The sequence below is a fragment of the Sarcophilus harrisii genome, chromosome 4 (assembly GCF_902635505.1).
Source record: "Sarcophilus harrisii chromosome 4, mSarHar1.11, whole genome shotgun sequence".
NCBI lineage: Eukaryota > Metazoa > Chordata > Mammalia > Dasyuromorphia > Dasyuridae > Sarcophilus > Sarcophilus harrisii.
The window spans coordinates 48,912,306-48,932,629 of record NC_045429.1 but is presented as its reverse complement, the minus strand read 5'-3'; the positions used below and the strand labels follow the sequence as shown (position 1 = coordinate 48,932,629).

Below are 20,324 nucleotides of genomic sequence, written 5' to 3'. Positions count from 1 at the left end.
ATAAGTAAATTGATTAATGTAGTATTGTCATTTTTATTATATTGACTCAACCAACCATGAGCAATTAATATTTTCCCAGTTAATTAGATCTATATTATTTCTGAATGGAGTTTGTAGTTCTATTTTTATAGTTTCATTGTATATCCTGGAAAGTACTCCCAAGCATTTTGTATACTCTGTAATCATTTTACATGGAACTTGCCTTTTTTAAAAAATTTCTTCCCGCTGACATTTTATTGGTGGCTTATAGAAATGTAATGATTTATGGAGGAGTTTAAGAATGTTCATTGACTTAAGTAAAATTGAATTGGTTGATTAAGCTATATTGTTTAAGTGATGTTGACAGTCCTCTGGAAGCTCCTCTAGTTTTTTTTTTTTTTTTTTTTTTAAGGTGGGGTTAAATGTTAAATTCAATATAACTATTTCTATTCAGAAACAGTTCAACAGAAGATTAGAGTTTAAAGCCAAATTTTATACCAGTCAGGATAAAGAGAACTTAATGATTAAATATTTGAATGCCACTGAATAAATTCTTGAATTGTACTTCTGATCTGGATAATAGGTTTGGGTTTTTTTAATTGACTTTCCAATTCATAAATATTTATTAAGTGTACTGTTATGTACTGTGCTGGGTGCTAAGGCTGTAAATAGAAAGAATGAAAAATTGAGCTTACGTTCTACTAAGGACAACAAGAACAAATGAAAACTATAAAAAATAAGTATCAAATTTGTGAATGCAAATAGGGAGTTAAATATAAGAGAATCTGGGAGAGAGGGCACCAGCACTAGTATTAGGAAAGATCTCTATGCATTAGAGATGAGGAAGAATTTCAGAGAAAATGTAGAAAATCACTGTAGATTTGTGCAGACTGAAATGAGCAGAACGAGGAAAAACATGAGTACAAAGGAATCCAAGTCTGGAAGGTAACCCCTGTGAAGGAGATTCAGCCACACCTATCCAAGACTCAGGAAGGAAAGTTCTTGGCCCTATCAAATGATTCAGCATCAGAAACTGGTATGATTTTTTTTTTTTTTTAGTGGAAATGACATTAAAGAAGAAACATTAATGTTGCTTTTCTGCTCTTCTCTAAAGACCATGAGGTCTTTCCATCTGATTTACAGTTGAAGCTTTCTATATGTATTGTCTCAATGGTTAGAATGTGAGCTCCATGAGAAAAAGGAATATTCTACTTTTCTATTTATATCATCAGCAGTCAGTATTGTGTTTTGCACATAAGTGCTACATAAATGCTTTCTTCATTCATTCATTCATTATCTTCTTGGCAATTAATAGAGAGCTTTAAGAAACACTAGACTGTTAAGTGATTTCTGTAGGATCAGTTAGATATAATGTGTCAGGAGATCTTGTATCAAAGTCTTCCTGGTTTCCCACCAACTACACTGGGCTCAAATAGAAACAATGGACACAAAACAGTTCATAAGTTCCCCTGCAGGCTACATGTGTACTTACTTTTTAAAAGTCGTATTTCCTGTATTTTTATTTAGTTTTATTTTATTTTGCTATTTCAAAATTACATTTTAATCTAGTTTGAACTGAAGTCACTCAGTTACATTCCAAGTGTGACATTTTTACACCATATTGTGTCACCTTTCATATTACTAGTATTAAAGAGACAAAAAAAATGGGTACAATATTTCTAGAAATTCTCTTTCAAAGCCTGTTTTATACTAAAGAAGGCAATTTTAAATTTTGGCCATTTCACTTAATTTTAACAAGTAGATATGAGTAAAACATGTCCAATTTTGTGAAAACATAGTTGTAAATTATTTTGTCATACAATCTGCTAAGTCTTTGAATCATGTCCAATTAAAGTTTATACCTCAAAGAGATCAAAGAAAGGATGCATAAGGAACCCTATAGTAGCAAAAAACCTGGAATATAAGAGACTACTTATCTATTGATGAATAGTTGAAAAAACTATGACAGAAATGTAATGAAATATTTTGGAAAAAAATGAGGAAATGGGAGTTTCCAAGTAAACTGTGAACTATGAACTATGAACTAATAATGAGCAAAATGAGAACTAGGAGAAAACTTTTTAATAAAAATACTATAATGTGGAAATATGTTTAATGTGAATATATATATATATATATATACATACATACATACATATATATATATATATATAATCTATATCGGACTGCTTGATGTCTTAGGGAGAAGGGAGGAAAGAAAGGGTGAGAGAAAAATTTGGAGCTCAAAAATTTTACAAAGATTAATGTTGAAAACTATCTTCAGAAGTAAATGGGAAAAATACTATTAAGCAAAACAATTATAAAGAAAACCAACTTTGAAAGTTAATAGAACCCTGATGATTGCAATGATAAACCCACAATTCCCGAGACCTGAAAGTCAAGCATGCTATCTTCTTCCTCCTCCTACTAGAGAGGTGACAGATAATAACTAAAATTTAGAATAAGGCATATGGTTGATTCGGCAGAAAAGAATTCTTACTTGGGTAGGGTAGCTGGCCTAGTATTTGGACTGTACACACTCAAAGTGCGGGATAATTTGTTTTACTCTGCCTTCAACTTTACATGAGCAAAATACATGTTTCAACTACTTAATTTTTTTCTTATGAGGTTAAACTGATTTCTCAAGAGTTCAAAAGTAAGTCTTAAGGATTTTGCCCCACTTTTGGCTACTGTCAAAGCCAAGTGACATAGCTATTTTATTTCTAAACTGTTTGTAGTTGTATTTTATAGTTCCATTGTGTACTGGAAAGTACTCCCAAGAGTCTTGTACATTCTGTAGTCATTTTATATGGATTTGCCTTTTTTTTTTTTTAATTCTTCTCATTGATGTCTTATTGGTGGCTTATAGAAATGTTGATGATTTATGGAAGAGTTAACAATCTTCATTGACTTAAGTAGAATTGAATTGGTTGATTAAGATACATTCTTTAAGTGATCTTGACTGTCCTCTGGAGGTTCTCTAGTTTTCTTTAAGGTGGGGGTTAAATTCCAAATTCAATATAACTATATTACCAGCAGAAGATTATAGTTTAAGGCCAAATTTTGTACCAGTCAAGATAAAGAGAAGCTAATATTTAAATATTTGAATTGCACTGAATAAATTGCTGAATTGTACTTCTGATCTGGAAAATAGGTTTGGGCTTTTTTGATTGACTTTGCAATTCAAAAGTATTTATTAAGTGTACTGTTATGTACTGTGTTGGATGCTGTAAGTAGAATGAAACATTGATCTTACATCCTAATAAGGATAACAAGAAGAACATATGAAAACTATCAAACATAACTATCAAATTTGTGAATAAAAATATATACAAGGGAGTTAAAAACAAGAGAATCTGGGAGAGGGGGCCCCAGCACTAGTATCAGGAAAGATCTGTATGAGTTAGACGTGAGAAAGAATTTCAGAGAAAATGTAGAAGATCACTGTAGATTTTGTAGATTCGTGCTGAATGAAATGAGCAGAAGGAGGAACAACATGAATATAAAGGAATCCAAGTCTGGAAGGTAACCCCTGAGAAGGAGATTCAGCCACACCTATCCAAGACTCAGAAAGGAAAGTTCTTGGCCCTGTCAAATGGTTCAGCATCAGAAACTGGTATGATTTTATTAGTAGAAATGACATTAAAGAAGAGACATTAATGTTGCTTTTCTGCTCCTCCTAAGGACCATGAGGCCTTTGCACCTGATTTACAGTTGAAACTTTCCATATGCATTGTCTCAGTGGTTAAGATGTGAGCTCCATGAAAAAAAAGGAACTTTCTACTTTTCTATTTGTATCATCCGCACTTAATATAGTATTTTGCACATAAGAGATACATAAATGCTTTCTTCATTCCTTCATTCATCACCTTCTTGGCAATTAATAGAGAGCTTTGAGGAACACTAGAATGTTTAATGATTTCTGTAGGGTCTGCTAGCTAGTATGTGTCAGAGGGAGACCTTGTACCCAAGTCTTCCTGGGTCCCTACCAACTACACCAGGCTGATATAGAAATAGAAATTGTTCTGGACACAGAACAGTTCATAAGTCCCCCTGCAGGCTACATATGTACTTAGTTTTGAAAATTCATGTTTACTGTATTACTTGTATTTTTATTTAGTTTTATTTTATTTTGCTATTTCAAAATTATATTTAATTTTTTATTTTAATAAATTTATATATTTTTATTTTAATGTAATTTAATTTATTTATATGTGTTAATATATAATTTAAAATAATAATAAATCATAAATTTAATAATTTTAGTAATAATTTTAATTTTATTTTACATTATTATTGATATAACGATTATATATAATTATTAATATGTAATGTAATGGTTGATGATAATTATTAATAAAATTATACAAATAAATAAATAATATATAAATATGAATAAAATTAATAATTATGAAGTCACTTGGTTACATGCCAAGTGTGACATCTTTGCACTAGATTGTGTCATCTCTCATAGCATTAGAGACAAAAAGATGTGCACAATATTACTAGAAATTCTCATTCAAAACCTGTTTTATACTAAACTAGGCAATTCTAAGTTGTGGGCATTTATTTTAATTTTAGTCAGTAGAGTAGACATGAGTAAAACATGTCCAATTTTGTGAAAATAGTTTACAAACTATTTTTGTCATACAATCTGTAAAATTTTTGAATAATGTCCAATTTAAGAGCTACACCTCAACGAGATCAAAGAAAAGATGCCTAAAGAGCTCTATTTATAGGAATAAAAAAATTCTGGAATATACGAGACTGCTTATCTATTGATGAATGGCTGAAAAAATTATAACATCAATGTCATGAAATATTTTAGAAGAAATGAGGAAATGGGAGTTTTCAAGTTGACTGGGGAGACCATTATGAACTAATAATGAGCAAAATGAGAACTAGGAGAAAACTTTTAAATAAAAACACTATCATGTGGAAATATGTTTAATGTGATCATTCGTGTGTGTGTGTGTGTGTGTGTGTGTGTGTGTGTGTGTATGAGGAGAAGGAAGGGAAGAGAGAGTAAGAGAAAAATCTGGAATTCAAAAGTCTTAAAAAATGAATGTTGAAAACTATCTTTACATGTAAATGGGAAAAATACTATTTAGAAAAAAAAAAAAAAAAAATTATAAAGAAAAGCAACTTTGAAAGTTGATACAACCCTGATCACTGCAATGATAAACCCACAATACCTGAGGCCTTAAAATCAAGAATGCTACCTTCTTCCTCCTCTTGATGTTGTTAGAGAGGTCACAGACATAACTAAAAGTCAGAATGAAGCCTATGATTGATTCAGCAGTAACAAATTCTCACTTGGGTAGGGTAGCTAGCCTAGCATATGGACTGCACACAGTCAAAGTGTAGGATAATTGGATTGACTCTGCCCCCACCTTTCCATCAGCAAAATACATGTTTCAATTACTTTTTTTTTTTCTTATGATGATAAACTGATTTCTCCAGACTTTAAAAGTAAGTCATAAGGATTTTCCCCCTTTTGGCTACTGTCAAAGCCAAGGACATATCTGTGCAACCCCAGGGATATTGAAAATGGAAACATTCTTTCTGAGACTTATGACTCCAAGTGACCTTTATTACACATTCACAGTTTTATAATTTACTAACTATATGGTATGAGACCTGTTACAGTTCTCTTGTGTTCATTTTCTTCACCTGTAAAAACAGGGAGTTAAAATTTGTCATATATTTTTTCCTTTAATTTATAAATTCTATTTTGTGGGATTTTATATTTGTAACTTTAAATTTTATTTTTATTTATTAATTTGTTTTTTCATAGTATGGTTTCCTGAGAAAAAGACTGACAAAAATTAACAGATGTTATCTGGAGAATGTTTGTGAAGTCTTTCTTAACTTACACACTACTTGTAGTCTAGTTCTGAACATAGATGTAAGCCGAGAACAAGATAAAACAGAACAGGTCTGGAAACAATTCAAGTTCAAAGAGGGAGACAATTGCTGAGCATACACTAAGATGCACTTAAGAATAACATCCCAGTCCATTACACCGGGCTGCCCACTCCAAGGCCAGAGAGGCTACATCATTTTCTCTTGGCCCCAGGAATGAAATCACCTCTGACTTTTCCCCCCCTCAGAAAGGTATGGGATGTGGTATATTAAAAAGGTAAGTGGGCCCTGACCTCATTTCATAATTTTGGGGAATGTAAAGGTGAATAGCTTATTAGTGAAACTTGATGTGTTCATGTGTGTGAACAAAGCATTCTCTTCCCTCACTTTAAAAATCACTAGCTCATAGTTAAAGGCTCATATTGTTATAAAGAAGGAAAGGGACCTGTATGTCCACGAATTTTGGCAGCCCTTTTTAAAGTAGCTAGAAACTGAAGCTAGATGGATGTCCATCAGTTGGAGAATGCTAGGAATAATTGTGGTATATGAATATTATGGAAATTACTGTTCTGTAAGAAATGACCAACAGGATGATTTCAGAAAGGCCTGGAGAGAACTTCACGACTGATGCTGAGTGAAATAGCAGGACCAGGAGATGTATATATCTTCAACAAAATCTATTGTGACCAGTTCTGATGGACCCTATCCTCAATTAAGAATCAACAAATCATTTCCAATGGAGAGTAATGAACTGAACCAGCTATGCCCAGAAAAGAACTCTGGGAATGATTAAAACTTTCATTGAATTCCCAATCCCTATTTTAGCACACCTACATTTGATTTCCTTCACAAGCTAATTGTACAATATTTCAGAAATATTCTTTTGTACAGCAAAATAATCTTTAGTCCATTATACTTAGTGTATCTAATTTATATTTTAATATATTTAACATCTACTTCCCCTCCATCTGGGAGGGTAGAAGTAAGAGGGTAAAAATTGGAACAAGAGGTTTGGCAATTGTTAATGCTGTAAAGGTACCCATGTATATATCCTGTAAATAAAAGGCTATTAAAAAAAAAAAAAAAGAATGACATATTTGGAAATGGAAATAATATTTTTAAAATTTACCAATAATAATGGATTTTTAAAAAATGTTTTTTAAACTACGTTTCTATCCTTGCTCGAATGATACTTAATTGACAGCAGAGACAAATTAGTAATTACTTTTCATAGTTTACTGAAATATTTTAAATAAACAAAAAAATTTTCTCACAAATTATTGAAAACAGAGAAATAAGAAAAGATACATGTTAGCAGCAGTTAGACAAAGATCGAAATAAACAATCTTTTGTTTCCCCTATTGACAAGGGAAGAGTTGGAAGAAAAAGTCAAAAAGTCACCGATCCCCAGGGACTGGGGCTGCTCAGAACAAGCTCTCCAGAGATAGCAGTTAGGAAAAGAACAAAATCCTGGGGCTTGCTCTGGAGACTTGAGCAGGAAGTGCACCTGTTGTTCATTTGCTCACAATTTCTTTGAGAACCAAAGTCCCTCATTTAATCCACCTCTTCGATGGTGGGTCCAGAGGTGGGATGGAACACGGCCTGGCGCTCCTGTTCCCTCTGAAACCAGGGGCCTGGTAGGCAGGCAATGATAGCTGGAACAGCCTCTTCCAGTTCCTTCTTCTGGTGCTCAAACTCCTCCTTGTCGGAGCTAGTTCGCTTCAACCAGAAAGCATTGCTTGTCCAGCACCTTCCTCTTGTCTTCTCCGGGATCTTGTCGCCGAAGGGCCTCTTCATGTACTCTTGACCTGAAGGCATAAGACTCAGCGAGTTCTTGGCAGTCACCCTTTCCCGCTGAGCCTCATCTTCGGCCTTGTACTTCTCCGCCTCCTGCACCATCCTCTCCACCTGCTCCTTGCTCAGCCGGCCCTTGTCATTGGTGATGGTGATCTTGTTGGCCTTGCCCGTGCTTTTGTCCGTGGCCGAGACGCTCAAGATGCCGTTGGCGTCGATGTCGGTGACCTCGACCTGGGGGACCCCCCGAGGCGCGGGAGGGATGCCCGACAGCTCAAAGCGCCCCAGCAGGTTGTTGTCCCGGGTCATGGCTCGCTCCCCTTCGTACACCTGGATCAGCACTCCCGGCTGGTTGTCCGAGTAGGTGGTGAAGGTCTGCGTCGCTGCTGGGATGGTGGAGTTCCTCTGGATCCAGCGTCGTCATCACCCTCCGCCTCTCCAGACCCAGGGCAGGGGTCGTCGAGAGCAGGAGATCTGGACCTTTTGGACTTATCTCCATCCAACCGCGGCCTGGGCCGGCCCGTAACGGCTTCGTCCGGGTTGATGCTCTTGTTCAGCTCCTTGCCATTGAAGAAGTCCTGCAGCAGCTTCTGCACCTTAGGGATGCGGGTGGAGCCCCCGACCAACACGATGTCCTGGATCTGGCTCTTGTCCATCCTGGCGTCCCGAAGGGCCTTCTCCACCGGCTCCAGGGTCCCCCTGAAGAGGTCTGAGCACAGCTCCTCAAAGCGAGCCCGAGTGATCGTGGTGTAAAAGTCCGTGCCCTCGTACAACGAATCGATCTCCAGGTTCGCCTGGGTGCTGGAGGACAGGATCCTGGCCTTTCGGCTTAAGTGCCGGCATCCTCAGGGCCCGCTTGTTCTGGCTCAGGTCCTTCTTGTATTTGCCGCTTAACTTCCACGGAAGTCACCGAGCGAATTGTCAAGTCCTCCCCGCCCAGGTGGTTCCCCCGCTGTGGCTTTCACCTCGAAGATGCCGTTATCGATGGTGAGCACCGACACATCAAAGGTGCCCCCGCCCAGGTCGAAGATGAGCACGTTTCTTTCTCCTGCGCCCGCCCTGTCCAGCCCGTAGGCGATGGCTGCCGCCGTGGGCTCATTGATGATCCTCAGCACGTTGAGGCCGGCTATGGCCCAGCATCTGGTAGCCTGGGCTGGGAAGTCGTTAAATGCGGGCACCTGATCACCGCGTTGCTCACCGGGTGCCAATAGGCCTCGGCCGTCTCCTTCATGCTCAGCACCATGGAGATCTCCTCGGGCAGAAGGACTTGCTCCGCCCTGTGGATTACCCCCTTGGCTTCCGGCCCGCTCACCACGCGGAAGGCAGTGCTTCATTCTGGCTGCACCACCCTCGTCGGAGAACTCGGCCGATCAGCCGCTTGGCGTCAACACCGTGTTCTGCGGAGGTTCATGGCCACCTGGTTTTTCGCCGCGTCCCCTATCAGCCTCTCGGTGTCCGTGAAGGCCACGTAGCTGGGGGTGGTCCGGTTGCCCTGGTCGTTGGCGATGATCTCCACCTTGCCGTGCTGGAAGACCCCCACGCAGGAGTAGGTGGTGCCCAGGTCGATGCCGATGGCCGTTCCCTTGGGAGCAGACATGATCGCTGCGGGACCCCTGTCCTCGCGCTTTCCTGGGAGTGCAGACGAGAAGCGGCTTCCGAGGTCTCCCGAGAAAGGTGGCTGCTGACGTCCGGATGCTCCTGGTCTCCCTGGAGGAAGGAAGCGGACGGGTCGTGTGCCTCTCTGCGGCTGGAGCTGGCGCTGCCTGGGGAGGCTCAGCTGGGGTATGCCGGGCCAGCTCCGGTCCGGCCTATTTATGCCGCTGCCGCAGCCCCGCCTCCTCCCGCCCCCTCTGCCTCGGAACCTTCGAGCGCCTTCTGGACCAGCCCAGAGCTGGCACCGGCCCTTTGAGACATTCCGCCCCCTCCGCCCGGTCTGACCAATCAGGACCGAGAACTCGCCTTCTCTGGCACATTCTCCGCGGTTCTGGCTGGAGCTAGTATTCCCCAGCAAATGGGCGGAGGGGAGAGGTTATAGAAAGTGATGTCATAGAAGGGAGATCTGTGTTTAGGAATTCAGAAAAGTTCTCCATTGTTCCCTAATGAGGGCATTTGTCAGGCAGGGGAGTTTGTTTCCTTGTGAGAGTGCTTCTAATGAACGTCTTAATGACCTTCCCAAAGCTTTCACCCCTACCCCAAGGAAGGCATCGACTCCTGAAATGAATTGCTCTGGCACCCCCCTCTTTCGGAAGGGACTGGGAAAACTGTCGAGGGAGGTGGGGGAAGAGGCGGGCAAAAAGGGAGGATAGAAAGTGAAGATGGAAGAGAGAAGTGGGGGGGGGGAAGCAAAAAAGGAGAGTGGGGAGTAAGGATGAATGGGAAATGAAGATGAGAGATACAAGAGAGAGGATGTGGGGGAAGCAAAAAAGAGTGGGATGTGAAAAATCGGGCTGAAAGATGTAGGACGGGGAGAGTGGGGCAAAAGGGGAGTGTGGGAAGTGAGGATGGGGTGCGAACGACAAGAGGAAGGAGGCGAAAAGGCAAAAAGGTGGGAAGGCAGCAGTGTAGAAAGAATGGGTAGGAGTGGGATGTTTGTCACCTAGGAAACCAGGATAGGATGCCAGGGAAATATTTGGAGTAGTGAAGCTGCGTGTTTCTTCCGGAAACTTATCTTAGAATTTTTTTTCTTATGGAAACGTAACCTACTTTTTTAAAAGCCTGTTTTTAAAAACGATTAGTGAGACAGCTTCACCTGAGAAGCGTGTAGAGACACACACTGTGCTGAGCAGTCTAAGGCGCTGCGTTCTGGTCGCAGTCTGCCCTGGAGGCGAGCTTTGGAAGCCCTCTTCTGACAATTACTATTTAAATTTCTCTTTTCTAACAACTTTCCCCCAAAACTAGTCCAGAGCAGCATTAAGCGCCAACAGGACACCGCCTCAATCCTTTGTCGCCATTTTCGCTTTGGGAAGCGCTTTAACTCATCACACTCTCATAGGGAAGTCGTGCAAGGATCCCCAAAGTGCCCTAAGTAGTTACGGAGCTCCCGGTTCACAATGGGGCATCTCTAGGATGCCCTCCCTATGGGCGGGATGATTACTGAGCTCCCAAGAGATCTGTCACTAGGGCAATAAGCCTTTATTAATTACCTACTATGTGTTAGGCAACCTGCTGAGCTCCGGGAATACATATAATGGCGAAAGATAGGTTCTGCCCTCAAGGAGTTTAAGGTCTAAACAAGAAAATAACAGGCAAACCCGTGTGTTACAAACAGGGTACAGAAAGGATTCATTGAAGTGGGAAGTTGGGCCTTCTGTCAAAAAGGATAGTTTGCATTTGCTCTAGAGCTAATTTGCTCCGGTCTCCCACCAGGGGAACCCTAATAGTGAAGTTCACAGATCCGTAAAACCTCATCTGAAAGTGCAAAGGCATTTGAGGTCTATAGCAGCACTCTCACATTTTAAATTATCAGGAATGTTTTCTCTTCCTGCCGTCACATTCCTGCCACGCCATGGGGAGAGGGAGGGGGAAGAAGGAGAGTAAAGAGAGAGTCAGAGAGACAGAGACAGAGACAAAGAGAAAGAGGGAGCGAGGGAGAGAACTAATGGAGAAAGGGAGGGAAATAAATGTATTAATAGATAAATGAAGAGGTAGATAGGAAACGAAAAGGAAAATATATATAAATTCCTTTTAACCAAAATGCATAGTCAAGGGAAGAAAATTCCCTCAGTGGCCCTTCACAAAAATATGTATGTCTCATTCTATAGCCTAAATCTGTCACCATTCTGTAATGGAGAGCATGTTTTGTCAAGTTGGTTTTTATAGTGTTGTTGTATAAGCTGTTGTCTTGGTCCTGCTCATTTTATTTTAATTAGTTTAGAAAAGTCCTCAAAATTTTTCATTTTTATACTATTGATTTTACACTACGAATTATTCTTCTGTTCTATTTCACTCTATCAGTTCAATAAGCTGTGCCATGTCTTTTAAAAATCATCTATTTCCTTATTTCTTGCAATAGTACTGCACATTCATATACCACTAATTATTCAGCCATTCTTCAATTGACTGGTCTCCCCTTATTTCTTCCCTCCCATTTTGTTCCCACAAAAAGAATTGCTATAATTTTTTTGGGGTGGGGGGCAGGAAAAGGACCTTTCTCACTTTCTTTAATTTCTTTTGAGCATAGGCCTAGAAGTAAAATAGCTGGATCAAAGTGCAGGCAATGTTTAGTAACTGTTAGTGTATAATTCCAGATTGCTTTCCAAAATGGAAACAATGCATCAGTATATTTGTTTTCCCTTCCAGTCTTTGTCATATTCCTTTTCTTAATCATCTTTATCTCTATGATGGGTGGGGAGGGGTGCAATTTCCTTATAATTGCTTTAGTAATTACTTGGACAATTTTTAAAATATGGTTATTGTTAGCCTATTGCAACTTTTTCTCATGAGAACTATCTGTTTATAACCTTATACCATTTCTCCATTGAAGAATGGTTCTTTTTCTTATGAATTTGAATTAATTCTTCACATAGCTTGGAAATGAGACCTTTATTAGAAAATCCTTTTGCAAAGATTCCCTCCTCCATTTGATTGCATCCTTTTATCCTTTTATTATGTTATGTGTCCCAAATCAGTATTTCAGGTAATGGTAGGCCTCTTAACTAGAGATAATTTCATTCTAAGATTTCTTATCATTATTTCTCTTTAGATTCTGGACTTTTCCACCCCTTAATATGAATTTTATTATTTTTCTTGATCTATTAATCTGTTGATAGTTCAGTTGGTATCACACTGAATAAGTAAATTGATTTAGGTAGTATTGTCATTTGTATTATATTGGCTCAATCAACCCATCAGCAATTAATGTTTTTTTCCAATTAATTAGATCTATTTTATTTCTGAACTGTTTGTAGTTGTACTTTTACAGTTCCATTGTGTATCCTGGAAAGTACTCCCAAGTGTTTTGTATATTCTCCAGTCATTTTATAAGGAATTTGCCTTTTATTAAAAAAAATTTTCCCACCGATGTCTTATTAGTGGCTTATAGAAATGTTGGTGCTTTATGGAGGAGTTTAACAATCTTCATTGACTTAAGTAGAATTTAATTGGTTGATTAAGCTACATTCTTTAAGTGATCTTGACTGTCTTCTGGAGGTTCTCCAGTTTTCTTTAAGTTGGGGGTTAAATTCCAAATTCAATATAACTATTTCTATTACCAACAGAAGATTATAGTTTAAAGCCAAATTTTATATCAGTCAAGATAAAGAGAAGCTAATATTTAAATATTTGAAGTGCACTGAATAAATTGCTGAATTGTACTTCTGATCTGGATAATACTTTTTTTTAAGTGACTTTTCAATTCACAAGTATTTATTAAGTATACTGTTGTGTACTATATTGGTTGCTAAGGCTGTAAGTAGAATGAAACATTGATCTTATATCCTAATGAGGATAACAAGAAGAACTTATGAAAACTATCAAACATAAGGATCAACTTTGTGAATAAAAATATATACTAGGGAGTTAAACACAAGAGAATCTGGGAGAGAGGGGCCCAGCACTAGTATCAGGAAAGATCTGTATGAGTGAGAGGTGAGAAAGAATTTCAGAGAAAATGTAGATCACTGTAGATTTGTGCAAATTGAAATGAGCAGAATGAGGAAAAACATGAGTATAAAGGAATCCAAGTCTGGAAGGTAAACCCTTTGAAAGAGATTCAGCCACACCTACCCAAGAATCACAAAAGAAAGTTCTTGGCCCTGTCAAATAGTTCAGCATCAGAAACTGATATGATTTTATTAGTGGAAATGACATTAAAGAAGAGACATTAATGATGCTTTTCTGCTTCTCCTTAAAGACCATGAGGCCTTTGCACCTGATTTACAGTTGAAATTTTCCATATGTATTGTCTCAGTGGTTAGGATGTGAGCTCCATAAGAATAAAGGAACATTCTACTTTTCTATTTGTATCACCAGCACTTAGTATACTCTTTTGCACATAAGTGCTACATAAATACTTTCTTCATTCATTCATCGCCTTCATAGCAATTAATAGAGAGCTTTAAGGAAGATTAGAAAGTTAAGTGACTTCTGTAGGGTCTGCTAGCTAGTGTGTGTCAAAGGGAGATCTTGTACCAAGTCTTCCTGGTTCCCTACCAAACTACACCAGACTCAATTAGAAACAATGGACACAGAAGAGTTCATAAGTTCCCCTACAGGCTACATGTGTACTTAGTTTTAAAGATTCATATTTGCTGTATTTCTTGTATTTTTATTTATTTAGTTTTATTGTATTTTAATGCTTTTATTTTGCTATTTCAAAATCATATTTTTAATCTGGTTTAAGCTGAAGTCAGTTGGATACATGCCAAGTGTGACATCTTTGCACGATCTTGGGTCACCTCTCATATTACTAGACAAAAAAAACAAAAAGATGGGCACAATATTTCTAGAAATTCTCTTTCAAAGCCTGTTTTATACTAAACTAGGCAATTCTAAATTGTGGGCATTTTTCTTAATTTTATCAAGTAGAGTAGACATGAGTAAAGCATGTCCAATTTTGTGAAAACAGTTTACAAACTATTTTTGTCATACAACCTGCAAAGTCTTTGAATCGTGCCCAATTTAAGGGCTACACCTCAGAGAGATCAAAGAAAGAATGCCTAAGGAGCTCTATTTATATAAGCAAAAAACCCCTGGAATATAAGAGACTACTTATCTATTGATGAATGGCTGAAAAAATTATGACATCAATGACATGAAATATTTTATAAGGAAAACTGGGGAGATCACTATGAACTAATAATGAGCAAAATGAGAACTAGGAGAAAACATTTTTAAAAAATACTATAATGTGGAAATATGTTTAACTTGATCATTTGTATATATATATATGTATGATATATAATCTATATTAGACTGTTTGCTGTTTGGGGAGAAGGAAGGGAAGAGAGAGTAAGAGAAAAATTTGGAGCTGAAAAATCATACAATAATGAATGTTGAAAACTATCTTTACATGTAAATGGGAAAAATACTATTTAGCACAAAAAATGTATAGAGAAAAACAACTTTGGAAGTTGATACAACCCTGATCACTGCAATGATAAACCCACAATATTGAGGCCTTAAAATCAAGAATGCTAGCTTTCTCCTCTTCTTGCTGCTGCTAGAGAGGTGACAGACATAACTAAAGTTAGAATGAGGCCTATGATTGATTTAGCAGTCACAAATTCTCACTTGGGTAAGGTAGCTAGCCTAGCATATGGACTGCACACACTCAAAGTGTGGGATAATTTGATTGACTCTGCTTCCACCTTTCCATGAGCAAAATACACATTTCAACTACTTTTTATTTTTTTTATAAGGATAAACCGATTTCTCAAGACTTTAAAAGTCATAAGGATTTCCCCCCTCTTTTAGCTACTATCAAAGCCAAGACACATATCTGTGCAACCCAAGGAATATTAAAAATGGAAACAAATTTTTTCTGAGACTTATGACTCTAAGTGATTTTTAATATGCATTCACAGTTTTATAGTTTCCTAACTATATGGTATGAGCTTTGTCACAGTTCTCTTGTGTTCAGTTTCTTCACCTGTAAAAACAGAGAGTTGTTGGATTTCATATTTATAATTTTAAATTTTATTTTTAGTGGATTTTATTTTTATTTATTAATTTGTTTTTTCATAGTATGGTTTCCTGAGTAAAAGAACTAAGAGAAAAAGTAACAGATGCTACCTGGAGAATGTATGTGGAATCTTTCTTAACTTACACACTACTTTTAGTCTAGTTCTGAACATAGATGTAAGCCGAGAACAAGATAAAACAGGACAGGTCTGGAAACAATTCAAGTTCAGGGAGGGAAACAATTGCTGAGCATACAACTATTGCACTTAGAATAACATCCCAACTCACTACACTGACCTGCCCACTCCAAGGCCAGAGAAACATCATTTTCTCTTAGCCCCAAGAATGAAATCACCTCAACTTTTTTTACCCACTCAGAAAGGTGTGGGATGTGGTATGTTAAAAAGTGAGTGGGCCCTGCCCTCATTTCAAAATTTGGGGGAATGTAAGTGTGAGTAACTCGGAGTAAGACTTGATGAGTTCATGTGTTTTGCTGAACTGTAACCATTCTCCTGCCCCCCTCCTTTAAAAAAAAATCCATAAGAGAATGACATATTTGGAAATGGAAATGATATAAAACAAAAAATTACCAATAATAATGGATTTTTAAATAATGTTTTTTAAACTAGGTTTCTATCCTTGCTCTAATGATACTTAATTGACAGCAGAGACAAATTAGTAATTACTTTTCATAGTTTATTGAAATATTCTAAATAAATAAAACAACAAATTTTATCATAAATTATTGAAAACATAAATAAGAAAAGATACATGTTAACAGCAGTTAGACAAAGATCGAAATATACAATCTTTTGTTTCCCTTGTTGAGAAGGGAAGAGTTGGAAGAAAAAGTCAAAAAGTCACCGATCCCCAGGGACTGGGGCTGCTCAGAACAAAGCTCTCCAGAGATAGCAGTTAGGAAAAGAACAAAATCCTGGGGCTTGCTCTGGAGACTCGAGCAGCACATGCACCTGTTGTTCATTTGCTCACAATTTCCTTGAGAACCAAAGTCCCTCATTTAATCCACCTCTTCGATGGTGGGTCCAGAGGTGGGATGGGAACCGCGGGCCTGGGCGCCACAGCTGTTCCCTCCCTGAGAACCAGGGGCCTGGTAGAGCCGGGCAATGATGGGCTGACACAGCCTCTCCAGTTCCTTCTTCTGGTGCTCAAACTCCTCCTTGTCGGCCAGCTGGTTCGCTTCCAACCAGGAAAGCACTTGCTCGCACTTGTCCAGCACCTTCCTCTTGTCTTGCTCCGGGATCTTGTCGCCGAGGCCGGCCTCTTGCATGGTACTCTTGACCTGGAAGGCATAAGACTCCAGCGAGTTCTTGGCAGTCACCCTTTCCCGCTGAGCCTCATCTTCGGCCTTGTACTTCTCCGCCTCCTGCACCATCCTCTCCACCTGCTCCTTGCTCAGCCGGCCCTTGTCATTGGTGATGGTGATCTTGTTGGCCTTGCCCGTGCTTTTGTCCGTGGCCGAGACGCTCAAGATGCCGTTGGCGTCGATGTCGAAGGTGACCTCGACCTGGGGGACCCCCCGAGGCGCGGGAGGGATGCCCGACAGCTCAAAGCGCCCCAGCAGGTTGTTGTCCCGGGTCATGGCTCGCTCCCCTTCGTACACCTGGATCAGCACTCCCGGCTGGTTGTCCGAGTAGGTGGTGAAGGTCTGCGTCTGCTTGCTGGGGATGGTGGAGTTCCTCTGGATCAGCGTCGTCATCACCCCTCCCGCCGTCTCCAGACCCAGGGACAGGGGGGTCACGTCGAGGAGCAGGAGATCCTGGACCTTTTCGGACTTATCTCCCATCAACACGGCGGCCTGGACGGCGGCCCCGTAAGCCACGGCTTCGTCCGGGTTGATGCTCTTGTTCAGCTCCTTACCATTGAAGAAGTCCTGCAGCAGCTTCTGCACCTTAGGGATGCGGGTGGAGCCCCCGACCAACACGATGTCCTGGATCTGGCTCTTGTCCATCCTGGCGTCCCGAAGGGCCTTCTCCACCGGCTCCAGGGTCCCCCTGAAGAGGTCTGAGCACAGCTCCTCAAAGCGAGCCCGAGTGATCGTGGTGTAAAAGTCCGTGCCCTCGTACAACGAATCGATCTCCAGGTTCGCCTGGGTGCTGGAGGACAGGGTGCGCTTGGCCCTTTCGCAAGCCGTGCGCAGCCTCCTCAGGGCCCGCTTGTTCTGGCTCAGGTCCTTCTTGTATTTGCGCTTAAACTCTTCCACGAAGTGGTTCACCAGGCGATTGTCAAAGTCCTCCCCGCCCAGGTGGGTGTCCCCCGCTGTGGCTTTCACCTCGAAGATGCCGTTATCGATGGTGAGCACCGACACATCAAAGGTGCCCCCGCCCAGGTCGAAGATGAGCACGTTTCTTTCTCCTGCGCCCGCCCTGTCCAGCCCGTAGGCGATGGCTGCCGCCGTGGGCTCATTGATGATCCTCAGCACGTTGAGGCCGGCTATGGCCCCGGCATCCTTGGTGGCCTGGCGCTGGGAGTCGTTGAAGTACGCGGGCACCGTGATCACCGCGTTGCTCACCGGGTGGCCCAGATAGGCCTCGGCCGTCTCCTTCATCTTGCTCAGCACCATGGAGGAGATCTCCTCGGGGCAGAAGGACTTGCTCTCGCCCTTGTAGGACACCCGCACCTTGGGCTTCCCGGCCTCGCTCACCACGCGGAAGGGCCAGTGCTTCATATCTGACTGCACCACCTCGTCGGAGAACTTGCGGCCGATCAGCCGCTTGGCGTCAAACACCGTGTTCTGCGGGTTCATGGCCACCTGGTTTTTCGCCGCGTCCCCTATCAGCCTCTCGGTGTCCGTGAAGGCCACGTAGCTGGGGGTGGTCCGGTTGCCCTGGTCGTTGGCGATGATCTCCACCTTGCCGTGCTGGAAGACCCCCACGCAGGAGTAGGTGGTGCCCAGGTCGATGCCGATGGCCGTTCCCTTGGGAGCAGACATGATCGCTGCGGGACCCCTGTCCTCGCGCTTTCCTGGGAGTGCAGACGAGAAGCGGCTTCCGAGGTCTCCCGAGAAAGGTGGCTGCTGACGTCCGGATGCTCCTGGTCTCCCTGGAGGAAGGAAGCGGACGGGTCGTGTGCCTCTCTGCGGCTGGAGCTGGCGCTGCCTGGGGAGGCTCAGCTGGGGTATGCCGGGCCAGCTCCGGTCCGGCCTATTTATGCCGCTGCCGCAGCCCCGCCTCCTCCCGCCCCCTCTGCCCCGGAACCTTCGGGCGCCTTCTGGACCAGCCCAGAGCTGGCACCGGCCCTTTGAGACATTCCGCCCCCTCCGCCCGGTCTGACCAATCAGGACCGAGAACTCGCCTTCTCTGGCACATTCTCCGCGGTTCTGGCTGGAGCTAGTATTCCCCAGCAAATGGGCGGAGGGGAAAGAGGAGGGACTCAGAGCGAGTCTCTCTGAGGACTAGTAGCGGACCTAGTAGGTGACGTCACAGGAGTGAGATGCGTGTTTCGGACTTCAGGAAAGTTCGGGGTTGTGCGCTGATGGGGGCCCTTGTCAGGCAGGGGCGTTTCCTTGCGGGGCGCTTCTAATGAACGTCCTAATGACCTTCCCAGAGAAATCTCCTTTCTTGAAATTAACTGGGAGTCTTGACTCCGTGCGCCAAGCTGGGCGTCGGCTCCCGTCACGAAGTGTTTGGGACACTGAGGGATGTGGGCACCTCTTCAGGAAGGGGCAGGGAAAACCCGAGGGGAGGCTAGCGAAGGAAGCGCGCAAAACAGGAAGGTAGGAAACGAAGGTGCGGGATTGATGAGAGAAGTGGGAAGCGGAGCAAAAAAGGAGAGTGGGAAATGAGGGCGGGATGTGGAAAAGAGAGGAGACGAGAGGGGGACAACAAGCGGTGTGGGAAGGGAGGGTGAATGGGAAGTAAGGATGAGCGAGGAGATAGGGAGCAAACAAGGAGAGCGGGCGTGAGGAACCGGGCTGGAAGGAGGAGTTAAGGGAGCAAAACGGGAGGGCGCCAGTTGAGGGTGGGGTGCGGAAGACAAGAGGAAGGAGGTGAGGGGCCAAAAAGGAGGCAAGGCAAGAATGGAGGCAAAAATGGGGAGTGGGACGTTAGTGCAGAGATTTGTCGTTTAGGAAACAAGAGTAGGATGCTAATGAAATGTTTGGAGTAGTGAGGCTGCGTGCTTCTTCCGAAAATTTACAGTAAAATTTGTTTCTAATGAAAATGTAACCTAATTTCGTAAAAACGCAACGAAATTGAAGAAAGCTTCACTCGGCAAGAGCGTAGACCCCTATCAAGTGAAAAGCATCCTCGCTCGGCTCCGTTTCGTTGTCCGCATTGGTGGTTCAGTGGTAGAATTCTCGCCTGCCACGCGGGAGGCCCGGGTTCGATTCCCGGCCAATGCAAGATAAACTTTTAATTTTAATAAAAATACTACTACACAAAAAAAACTTTGATTTCTTCTAAAATTTGAATTTGTCATTAAACCAGTTCTCTCACTCAGTCTGAATTTCTCCACAATCACCTGACAAAACACTCGACCAAAGACCCGCAAGACAGCCGAGTCTCTGCAACTAGGACAATTGGTGTCTCCTTAGGAACTTCGTACTTTGGAGCCGGCAGGGCCCCAATCCGCTCTGCTCTTTGGGTTAGTATGTGGAGTGTCTTTCCGGACCCCGGCAGAGAGGCCAGGGAATCCTGATTCCTTGGTGGAATGAGGAAGTGTAGTCCTGCACTTACAAAGTGCTCCCGCCCATTCCTGAAAGAGTGGGGCAGTAATAATTAAACTGTTGATTGAATCAAGAACTTTGAATTTAAAACTCTTAATTTTTCCTTCTTTGTTTTGTTTTTGGAGAATAAATATTTTTGAATGATTGAAAAGATAAAATGCATAATTTAATGATCAATAATAATTAAACATTAATAAAGTGCAAATCCTCTTTTCTGGTTCTACCTGAGCTCAGTTCCTGAAAGGACAGGCTGGGATCGAGGGAATAACTTTGACCTCTAAGGCCTGGAGACCCTTCAGATCTTTTAGGGTTTTATTGATAGTAGAATGGGCCTATTCAAAGCTAGGAGAACCCCAATAGGATCAAGCTGGGGGGGCGGGGG

The 20,324-nt window shown here is 41.7% G+C and overlaps 1 protein-coding gene, 1 long non-coding RNA gene, 1 other non-coding gene and 1 pseudogene across 3 annotated transcripts; 2 read left to right on the top strand and 2 right to left on the bottom strand.

The window, feature by feature from the left end:
• The window catches only part of LOC116419053, a 15,392-nt pseudogene extending 5,950 nt beyond the window's left edge, over positions 1-9,442 (bottom strand).
• A 6,491-nt stretch (positions 9,443-15,933) lies between these two features.
• LOC116419051 (heat shock 70 kDa protein 6) lies at positions 15,934-18,414 on the bottom strand. Its single transcript, XM_031936784.1, has one exon. It carries the CDS (start codon positions 18,206-18,208, stop codon positions 16,277-16,279), a length of 1,932 nt encoding a protein of 643 aa, XP_031792644.1. The 5' UTR covers positions 18,209-18,414; the 3' UTR covers positions 15,934-16,276.
• A 208-nt stretch (positions 18,415-18,622) lies between these two features.
• LOC116419052 lies at positions 18,623-19,618 on the top strand. Its single transcript, XR_004229277.1, has 2 exons — positions 18,623-18,991; positions 19,475-19,618. It is a non-coding gene; the product is annotated as an uncharacterized LOC116419052 (long non-coding RNA).
• TRNAG-GCC lies at positions 19,548-19,618 on the top strand. The gene has a single exon. It is a non-coding gene; the product is annotated as a tRNA-Gly (tRNA).
• Positions 19,619-20,324: the final 706 nt, after the last annotated feature.

Bases quoted from the DNA above. Each gene is read 5' to 3' on its own strand.
- LOC116419051 (XM_031936784.1), bottom strand. From the start codon at position 18,208: ATGTCTGCTCCCAAGGGAACGGCCATCGGCATCGACCTGGGCACCACC.